Raw genomic sequence first — 11,328 nt, 5'->3', positions numbered from 1 at the left:
CCTCCACATCAATCTCAGTTACATTCATCCCTACTGTCACTGCTGTGGATTACTGGAATGATGATCCTGTTCAGAAGCTTGGGTACTGGTATAAAGCAGACCTGTGATTGGATAGGTTATGGGCAGCGTGGCCAATCATCATCATCATCGTCATCATCAACATCATCATCGTCATCGTTTAATGTCTGCTTTCCATGTTCCATGTGGCATGGGTTTGACAGTTTGACAGGAGCTGGCCAGGTAGAAGACTACACCAAGCTTCTGTGTCTGTCTTGGCAGGGTTTTTACAGCTGGATGCCCTTCCTAATGCCAACCACCCCACAGAGTGGACTCGGTGCTTTTTACATGGCACCAGCACAGGTGAGGTCGGTTTTCGCTTGGTTTTTTACAGCAGGATGCCCTTTCAAGCGCCAACCACTTCACAGTGTGGACTGAATGCTCTTTACATGGCACCAGCACTGGCCGGGTCACCAAGTAACTCACAAAACAAGGAATCTTTGAGGACGGGAGTGGGTATTTGAGGTGGTGGTCTTCTGTCAGATGATGAAAGATTAGAGTGTAACAGAGAGAGATGGGCAGTTGGTAACATGTCAACCATTTCAATCTGTAGAAGATAAGTTGCAGGCTAAAATGATAGTGTTCTCTTCAAACTGAAGAAAGATGACATTGGGTCCAGCAGCACAAGTGGACCTGCAAGCGCTATGGGCTTTCACCATCTGCTTTAGACTAAATACCAATTACTAACAATGAATTCCATTCCCTATTCAAGACACCAGTTAATGTTGCTATGCTGTTGTTGTTGTTGTTGCTGTTGTTGTTTTATTCTTTCTTGTGTTTTCAAGTGTTCAATGTTGTTGCATCTAATGTTGTCGTTGAATTTTATTGTTGCATGTATTCAGTGGAGCATGAAACACTGGAGAAGAAAATGGTTGGATTGGAAAGAGAGAAAAAACTAAACAGAAAATTGCGACCATAGTTCAAGGAAGAACAACTTTGAAGATTTATTTATTCTCCGACGGCCTCGCACAATGACAGTGTTGTATTTGTATATTTTCCACCCTGCTTTGCATGTATGCAGGTGGCCACCACCATGACATAGCATGGGGTGTACGGATTGTGCAGACTACACAATATGTATGTGTGTGTGTGTATATATATATATATATATATATATATTAATTAATATAGGCTCCATATGCAATGTATTACCAGAAAGGAAAACTATGATTGTCACTAAACAAGACAAGGGTTTTAGAACATCTACATTACTAGAAATAAGAGCTAAAAAGCTCTCATGCAAGTGGTCCCTACTGTTGAGGCTATGGAATTAGCTGGTCAGTGTAGCGAATTACACGACTGGGGGCTTTTGGGTGATTACAGTCCCTGTCAGTCCATATGTGTACAATTATGTGCTTTAACTACAGCATTAGAGCTTTTTAGCTCTTATTTCTAGCAATGTAGGTGTTCTAAAACCCTAGTTATATATATATATATACATATGTATTATCTGTGTGTTTGCTGTAGTTATAGGAATGGTTTGTTTAAAGAAGAGAGTGGTCAATTTGGTGACCACACAGGACAGCCTGTACACAATCCAGCAGGTTCCTTTCCCTTAACACAGACTATCCCTTTCAACATGACCACAGACTGTTCCTTGCCACTCAGAAATAGTTTAGGAGACTGTCTAATTGGAAATACTATCAATGCTATCACTGCATCAGTCAGTGTTGTGCCAGAGGTTTTAGCTACTGGAAACTGGTGTCATGCCAATGGCAGTATCAAATGCCAATCCTAGATGAAGAGGATAAAGGAAAAGTAACCAGGAGAATTGTGTTTCCTCCAAAAAGAAATGTCTGACTAATACTTAAAGTATGTATGCATGTGATGGAGTCAGGAAGTCATTTTGTCTAACTTTTTCACATTATTTATTATTATTATTATTATTTTTGCCTGAGATGCTTTATATATGTAGCAATTTAATTACGTGTCTGTAAATAGATATTAATCAATGTATTTTGTTAAAATTAATCATTAAGTCACTTTTAAAATTTTTATTACTTTTTGATTTTAATTTGTGCTTTTTTTAGACAAACATAAATCACCTGAAGTCGTAGTCTACCATCGTAGCCTGAAGTAGCTTTTGCATGCCAACTTGAAATGCTTTCCTTTATATAGTCATGTCAACTTTTTTCTAATCCTCTCACCAATAAACACACACACACAGGTGCAGGCATGGCTGTGTGGTGAGAAGCTTGCTTCCCAAACACATGGTACTGGGTTCAGTCCTACTGCTTAGCATCTTGGGCAAGTGTCTTCTACTATAACCTTGGGCCAGCCAAACCCTTGTAACTAGATTTCTTGAATGGAAACTGAAAGAAGCCCATCATATATATATGTGTGTGTGTGTGTGTGTGTGTGCGCCCTGCTATCACTTGAAACCGGTGTTGTTGTGTTTATGTCCCATAACTTAGTGGTTTGGCAAAAGAAACTAACAAAATAAGTACCAAGCTTGAAAAACAATAGAAATCCTGGGGTCGATTCATTCAATTAAAAATTCTTCAGGGTGGTGCCCCAGCATGGCCGCAGTCTAATGACTAAAATTAGTAAAAAATTAAAGAAGAAGATACAAAACTTTACAATGATAATAATCTGCAATACAGAATAACACAAATACCAAAAAATTGTTTCACAAACTTACAAATGTAATAATAATAATAACAAGAGCAGTCAGAGAGTGCAAACCTCCGTCAAGGCAGCACCAATGCCCTCTCAATGATTAGCCAGAGATGATTTTGGAAAATGAGAATACGTGAAATAAACTTGACTGCTGTCACAAACGAGGACACTAAAAATGAATCCGACTGCTCTGAAAAATTAAGTAAAAATAAAAACGGAAAAATAATCCAGAATAATAATCCGGTACCTGACCAGTCCCAAAATCTAATCAGTTCATGCCAGTCATGAGGCCAAACATCCCTGAAAGTTTCATATGAATCCATCCAGTGGTTCTTGAGATATCTTGTCCACGGACAAACAAATAGATAAACAAACACAACTGAAAACAATGACTTCACCTTCGCTAAGGTAGAGATGATAATAATGATAAAAGCATTGTGAGAAGTAAAAAGAGAGAGAGAGAGAGAGAGAGACAGAGTGGTGGACAGCCTTGTCCCTCACATCAGGTTTTGAAAGCTCCAGGAAGCAAGGTTGACCAGGTGGACAAAGGAAATCTGAATTCCTAGACTCCTCCTGTTTTCGAAACGTTCATCAAACCCCACTTTTATTATCTTCAGGTTTTACAGTCAGCTTATTCCCTTCCAAGTTTAAACGAATTGGTTCCGCAGAAAATTGGGGAAAGAAAAAGAACAAAATGAAATCCCACCCCATTCGATTAATTAGTAGTCATTCGTTAGAAACTTTTCCTGCCTCTTACGAGTACGACTCTGAACCCAGTTCCAGCTCCAGTGGTGTTGTACTTCTGTCTAGTCGGCCACTTGAACCAGACAACTTCATTTCTTGGAATGGTAACAGAACAGGTGGTGAGTTCTAATCCAGGCCTTGTTTTCATTGAAGGTTCAACTTTTTAAATTGTTTCTTTTTTTTTCTTTTTTTTTTTGTTGAGTGGGAGGAAACTAGAGGTGTGAATATCCAGGATCATAAGGGGCTGTTCTCTTTGTGTCCCTTAAATATGCAGTCCATTGCTATTATTTACTGAGTGTATTTCTTAGGCAAGACACTCGACTCTGTCTTGCCTTTGCTGATGTAAGTAGGTTAATTAATGAACAAATGGTCAAAAAGGTGAAAACATGGCCTGATATTACACTTTGGAGGAATATCGGAGACACTGAGGCTGAGGTTTCTATCCCAGATGACTCACTAACTGATTGATCAGTGTTTTGAACAGCTGGGCCATGTGTGTGTGTATATATATATATATATATATATATATACATACATACATACATATATACAAATGCATAAGTACATGTTGATGTGTATACAGTTATATATATATATATATATATATACACACACACACACATTATATACAGTTCTTCCTTGGTAAATGAACAAAACATCAGTCATTATCCATAAGTTTTTATTGGGGTTATTTTTTTCCAAACGATAAATTTATATTATTTTTTCGTATTTTCCAATCTAATTTGTTCATAGTTTCATGCTGCTAACTTCCTATGTCTCTCACCCATATTTCCACAAGCTTATTACTACTATTATCATTATTATTATTATTATTATTATTATTATTAAGATGACAAGCTGGCAGAATCATTAGCACGCCAGGCAAAATGCTTAGCAGTTTTTCATCCATCTTTACATTCTCAGTTCAAATTCTGCTGAGGTCAACTTTGCCTTTCATCATTTTGGGGTCGATAAATTAAGTACCAGTTAAGCACTGGGGTTGATCTAATTGACTGGCCCTCTCCCCCAAAATTCCAGGCCTTGTTCCTGCAGTAGAAAAGATTATTTCTTCCAATGCAGTTACCAAATTCCTATTAATCTTGCAACCCCTTCTGCTTCTCCCCTTGGCCAAATGTAGAATTATTTAGAGTAGTTAATCAAACACAAATTAATCCTTTTGTAGTTTAATCCTAATTATAATAATAATACTGATTTGCATGTCTACTTCTTTGGTGTTGCTTATCGTTGTTGTTGTTGTTGTTTGCATGACATTACATGTATGTTTTTATATATATATATATATATATATATACATATATATATATATATATATATATATATATATATAGTGTAGTATATTGCCACTTAAGTGTGGCTGACCCCTAGGGGTGGATGTTACTGTTGCTTTTAGCCCCAGGAGGACATCTCCTCCAGCTGGCTTATCGACACACGACTGCGTCCTGTTTGCCAAGGGAAGTTATCCCTCTCACCTCGATCTGCAGCACGTTCGTGCTGCAGATCGAGGTGAGAGGGATAACTTCCCTTGGCAAACAGGACGCAGTCGTGTGTCGATAAGCCAGCTGGAGGAGATGTCCTCCTGGGGCTAAAAGCAACAGTAACATCCACCCCTAGGGGTCAGCCACACTTAAGTGGCAATATACTACACTTTATCGTGCAGTTACTGTTAATACTTCATTTAGAGAATTAACATTGCTTGTTTTCACCTTTTCAATATCAGTGAAGAATTTCACTGGAAAAGAAGATATAAGTTTGCCAGGTTTTTGTCTCTCTCACCAAGGTCATCAGCTGTCGGACGCCGACGAAGGGAAATAACCCTGAAATCCGGATACGTTCGTGCTGCAGATCGAGGTGAGAGGGATAACTTCCCTTGGCAAACAGGACACAGTCGTGTGTCGATAAGCCAGCTGGAGGAGATGTCCTCCTGGGGCTAAAAGCAACAGTAACATCCACCCCTAGGGGTCAGCCACACTTAAGTGGCAATATACTACACTTTATCGTGCAGTTACTGTTAATACTTCATTTAGAGAATTAACATTGCTATATATATATATATATATATATAAATGTTTAAAAAACGGCCGATGTATATAAACAGATTTTTAAAGAACTTCAAGGAAGTACACACAGAAAAAACCTGTTACTCTAGACAATTATAAATATTCAAATTTAAATATCACCTTATGTAATGTTGCTTTAATAGAATCTAAATTAGACTTTAAAATTAAGGTTTGCTATTATCAACAATATATGTATGTACCATCCTATAGTGTCTACCTGTCTATATTTCCTATAGTATCTACCTTTCTATATTTCCTATAGTGTCTACCTCTCTATATTTCCTATAGTGTCTACCTTTCTATTTTTCCTATAGTGTATACTTTTCTATATTTCCTATAGTGTATACCTTTCTATATTTCCTATAGTGTATACCTTTCTATATTTCCTATAGTGCCTACCTTTCTATATTTCCTGAAGTGTCTATCTTTCTATTTTTCCTATAGTGTCTACCTTTCTATATTTCCTATAGTGTCTACCTTTCTATCTTTTCTATAGTATCTATCTTTCTATTTTTCCTATAATACCTACCTTACTATCTTTTTCTGTATTAGAAACCAGTAATAATAAAATAGTAGTTAAGAATTTCTGTGAGTTTATATTTGTTTTGCCATGATTTTCCCCCAAATTTTATTTATCCGGGAAGAGGAAGAGGAGGAGTTGTTCCTATTCCATTTCTATATATTTTCAGCTTTTTCTTTCCTGCTTGTATTTACAATTTTCTTTACCAAATTTTCCCATTTTCCTTTTCTGTGTTGATCCACTTACAGCCACAGCTTTCAACATATTCTATTTATTGTTTTCTGCATTTTTCCCACCAGTTTTTCACATTTCCTGTTGGATTTCCTGTTCAAAAATATTTATTGTTTCATTGAGGGTATTTACATTGTCACAGAATCAATTGTAAATTGTTCCTAGAAGTAACCCCACATTCCCCACCCCACTTATTCCATTGCAACTATAAAATAGTAAAAAGAAATAACATAAAAATAAAAAAGAAAGACATGAAAACAGAAATTTTAATAGATTTGTCCTAAAATACTTTATTAGCAAGTCTTACAATTTGAAATTATAAAATTTTCCTTGCATGGTTGACTGAACACATTTTTTCTGAAGCTCCTATAATTAATATTAAAAAACCCCAAAACCTAATTCACCTGTTGTTGAACTCATTGAAAAGAGAAACGGACGAAAGGTAGATATGTTGTTGTTGTTGTTTACACTCATGGCAGCCTTGACAAATAGTGACAAAATGACACAAGCCATATCCTTCTTTGTACTTAATATCCATACCTTTTGGTTGTTGGTGCTGTCTTTCTTTCCTTGATAATGCTGTTTTCTGCCCCTCACCCCTTTCGGTTTTTTTTTTTGGTTTTGTTTTTTGTTATCCTTTTCTAACAAGTTGCAATGGCCCTGAGTCTTGTATACAACAAGCTGGCAGAATCATTAGTGTGCTAGAAAAATTGCCTTGCGGTATCCCAGCTCTTTACATTCTGTGTTCAAATCCCAGCAAGGTCACATTTGTCTTTCATTTTTTGGGACCCAATAAGAATCAGTACCAGTTGAAGACTGGGGTGGTGGTGGTGGTGGTGGTGGTGGTGATATAATCGACATGTCATCTCTTCTAAAATTGCTGCCCTTGTGGCAAAATTTTGAAAGCAAAGTTTTGTGCTGGCAAAATTTTTACTGCACCAAACAAAATTTGTGTTTACATTGCTGGTGGATGATAACTATTCTCTGTGGCCACCACCAATGACCACACACACAAATGCTTTCCATGCTCCACAAGTCTGTGTGAGAGGTTTTCTCATGGTAAATAACAGTTTGTGCTGTGATACACCACCCATTTTTAATTGTGTGGTAAATATTTGCTTTTAACAATGGTTTGAGGCAGAGAATTTAAGTTTTACAGAAAACTGACATGTTGTTCAGGCACTGAATTTAACACTAGCCCATGCTTAATTATGCTTAAATATGATTAATTTTCATTGTGTTTTAACATTTTCTTTTTCATGCTTGTATGGGTAGGAAAAACTTTATTGAGGCAGTTGTTTCTACAGTCAGATGCTCTTCCTGTCACCAATCCTCCCCTATTTCCGAGCACAGTGAGGTTTCCGCATGACTAGGCATGTTTTTGGTAGAATATCCAAAATGGACATTGCCTGTATGATAGTGACACTCATTGACAGCTATTCTGACAATTTGAGAATTATGAATTAATGGAGGAGTCTTTATGTGGACGCTTGAACTGCTAGAAATAGCAGGCAAATCTCTTTAACAAAAAGGACGTGTTTAATATAATTCTAAGTATAGTGTCTAAAGCTAATCACAACTGCAGTGTCTGATTTACAGGACTACTCAATCAGGGCAGACCTGGAGTTAAACAACAACAATATCTCTGGATCATTAAGAGAGTTTCTAGACTTGCTAGTAATAACAGCTGAATGTCTCTCAGATAACACTTTATCACATTAAAAAAAAAGACACAATAGATAATGTAGATCCGAATTCAGTTTGTCAGAAAAAAGAGTAATGTCTTTGAATATAGGTTTGCTGGATCAGAGCTGACCTGGTATTAAAAGGAACAACAAAGTCATTGCTGTGATTGAAACCTTCATCGATTACTAGCTCGGCAACCTCGCCAGCTGTTGCAGTTCAGAGAATTTACTTGATACACGTATATAACAGCCTGCATGACCTCAACGTCAGTTTACGTCACATACAATAATGTGTGACTCAACTGTAGATAATACGGCTTTCATTTTATTGATATATAACAGTGTGTGTAATGTGTGTGCAATTGCATGTACCAATGTGCAACTGTGTATGTGTACATATTATGTATACACACACATACTGTTATATGAACTTGAAAGGATGGAAGGCTGTGAATATAGGTATGTTTGAGTGAGTGTGTGTATGTGTATATATATATATATATATATATGCACATACACACACATACAGTAGACCTCCGCTTTATAAATCTACCTTGAGACCATCAATTTTGGATTTATTAACAGAGGGAACAAAATTTGCGAATTGATTAAACGTGTATTTATTAAAATACATACATAGGTGAATACATGAATAAAAACATTTTAAACAATGTTGTTGAAAGAAAAAATTTGTCTAGTGTTGTTTGCTTTGCTGGAGGTTTTGTTCGCAACTCTGCATTGATACGAGTGGGTGCTGAAAAGTTCCTGGTTTTGGGTAATAGAAAATACAGAAGGATCAGTTAATTATGATTTTATTCAACATATTCTCCTCTCAGATTCACACACTTATTACAGCAGTCCTTCAGTTTTTCTAAGCCTTGTAAAAGAACATGCAAGGTTGGGGCTCCCAACAAAAAAACCATGAACTTTTAAGCACCACCTCATACATACACACAGATACATGTAGTGTGTGTGTGTATATATATATATATATATATATATATATATATATACATATACACACACACAGTATAATATATATATTGAGTAAGCTGTATATGCAGATGTTCTACTTTCGCTCTGAGTAGAACTGCTGCTCCTCCTCTTTTTCCTTCTCTGCTTAATTGTCTACAAGATTGGTGAATGGTGCTAAGTTTCTATCTACTTCCATCCTCCACAGCTCAACCAAACATCTCCATTGAACACTCACCTGCTAGCACAGCATCAAACAGAAGCCCAGATTCCAAATCAAACAGATACTCATTGAAAAGTAATTTATCATCAAATCCATCGGAGGTAAGTGCAATGAAAGAACTCTCTCCCTCAACAAACCAAAACATAAAACCCAATCCTTCTTTCTTGCCTTTGCTCTCACTGTATATTTTATATCCCACTGGAATTCCTGTATATAAATAATTGTCTATTGTAGATATATAACCAATTTATTGCACATAAATTTTCATAGCAAAACCTTAGATGGACCCCATAAGAGCCATATGGACCCCAGTTAAGAAACACTGGTCTAGACAGATGAATGTATGATGGGTACCTCTAATCTCTGTCCCTAACTTGCGTTAGTGACAGACCATATATTTTTTTTGTGTTGTTTGTTAATTAAGCATGTTATATGTGTTTATCCTTGCAGGATTCCACCTTAAATAAACGAAGTAACCCAACCAATGTAGGTTCAATCACTGACTGGAGCCACGATCATGTTTGTCATTGGTTGCAGACTCTTGAAATGACTCAGTATATCCCGAGCTTCCACGAGAAACAGATCTCTGGCAAAGACCTACTACTTCTGGACGGATCTAAACTTAAGGTAGAAATGCTTGTTATTATTATTATTATCAAGATGGCGAGCTGGCAGAACCATTAGCATGCCGGGCGAAATGCTAAGTGGTATTTTGTCTGTCTTGGCATTCTGAGTTCAAATTCTGCAGAGGTCGCAGTGGGACTGAACCTGGAACCATGTGGTTGGGAAGCAAGTTTCTTACCACACAGCCGCTCCTGCGCCTGATGATTACTTATGTCTAATGAGTTCTCGTTACCCACAAGAGTTTCATTTGTTACCCACTTGGGGTTAATTTACTCTGGTTTGCCAGCCCCTGTCTTAGAGAAGTGTTCGCAATGCATCAATATGATTTGTTTTTAAATTCCTCTCAACTCTTGTCTTCTTCTTCTTGTTGTCCGCAGACCCTTGGAGTGAGCAGCAGCAGTGACCGGAATGTGTTGAAGAAGAAAATCAAAGAGATGAAGACGGCTGCCGATAAAGAACGCAAACAAATGGAGAAGGAGCGAAAGGCCAAAGAAAAAGAACAGAAAAAGTTACTTAAGAAGAAATAATCCAAACGGAGAAATTTAAAAAAAAAAGAAAAAAATTGCAAAGGGTAGGAATTGGGTGGTTTATATATATATATATGTATATATATATATATATATATATATATATATATATATACATGCATACATAGATACACACATAGTATGTGTGTATATATGCATATATATATACATATATATATATATATGCACATACATACACACACACACATACTTGTATGTAAGATGGTGTGAAGACTTTACATTTACTGTTTTGAGGTACTGAAACGAAACCCAAACTAAACCGATTCCAAGACAGCTGCTTGCAGTACGGCAATTTACCCTGAGGTAGATTTGGTAATTCATAATCAAGGAATTATTATTATGACTGTGAAATTGTCTATTATTGTTGTTGTTGTTATTATTATTATTATTATTATTATGATTATTATATTTCGTCTTATTATTGTTTATCATTATTATTATTATTATTTTTTTTTTTGTTAACAACCCTGTTCTCATCTGTCTTTTAGCCAGTGATCCATTATCTGCTGTATGTATGTATGTGTGTGTGTATTTATATACATATATAACATCTACATACATACGTACGCATAATTATAAATCGGCACCATGTCTTGACCGCCTGTTTTTGTATTGTTTTATGGTGCTGGAGTTGTATAAAATAGATTTATGATAAAAACCTACTACATGTGTGTATATATATATATATGTATGTGCGTGTGTGAGTGTATGTATGTATATGATTTTATATTTCCAGTTGTCATTAAAGAAAATTGTTTAGAAAATACATGCATGTATTCCAAATATGGCTGTACTCCGGTTTATATTATTATTATTTTTTTTTTTTACTAATGTCTGACAAAAGTTGAAACTGGAATACTGCCATTTTGTCTGTACAAGCTGTTCCCCATATACATACCTATATATAGTTACACACACACACATACAGACATATATATATGTCAGTAAATAGTGGGGTTGTGTTAACCGCACGTGGAGAAATAATAGGAAAATGAAGAATAAGGCAGAATGCTAAACTGGAAGCATA

At 36.2% G+C, this 11,328-nt stretch overlaps 1 protein-coding gene across 50 annotated transcripts in view; it reads left to right on the top strand.

Moving 5' to 3' along the window:
- The window catches only part of LOC106878301 (uncharacterized), a 176,227-nt gene extending 165,500 nt beyond the window's left edge, over positions 1-10,727 (top strand). For 26 of the 50 annotated variants that reach the window (XM_089340415.1, XM_089340423.1, XM_089340394.1 and 23 more), the window contains 3 exons: positions 9,115-9,230; positions 9,580-9,756; positions 10,131-10,398. In XM_089340415.1, the coding sequence (XP_089196541.1) occupies positions 9,115-9,230; positions 9,580-9,756; positions 10,131-10,280 (443 nt within the window). In that variant the 3' untranslated portion in view covers positions 10,281-10,398. Of the gene's footprint in view, positions 1-3,293; positions 3,540-9,114; positions 9,231-9,579; positions 9,757-10,130 lie in introns of all 50 variants that reach the window. The other 24 variants (XM_089340376.1, XM_089340405.1, XM_089340385.1 and 21 more) reach the window with 2 other exon arrangements.
- Positions 10,728-11,328: the final 601 nt, after the last annotated feature.

This window comes from Octopus bimaculoides, chromosome 23 (assembly GCF_046866305.1).
Source record: "Octopus bimaculoides isolate indiv1 chromosome 23, ASM4686630v1, whole genome shotgun sequence".
Lineage (NCBI taxonomy): Eukaryota > Metazoa > Mollusca > Cephalopoda > Octopoda > Octopodidae > Octopus > Octopus bimaculoides.
This window is presented reverse-complemented; position numbering and strand designations above follow the sequence as displayed.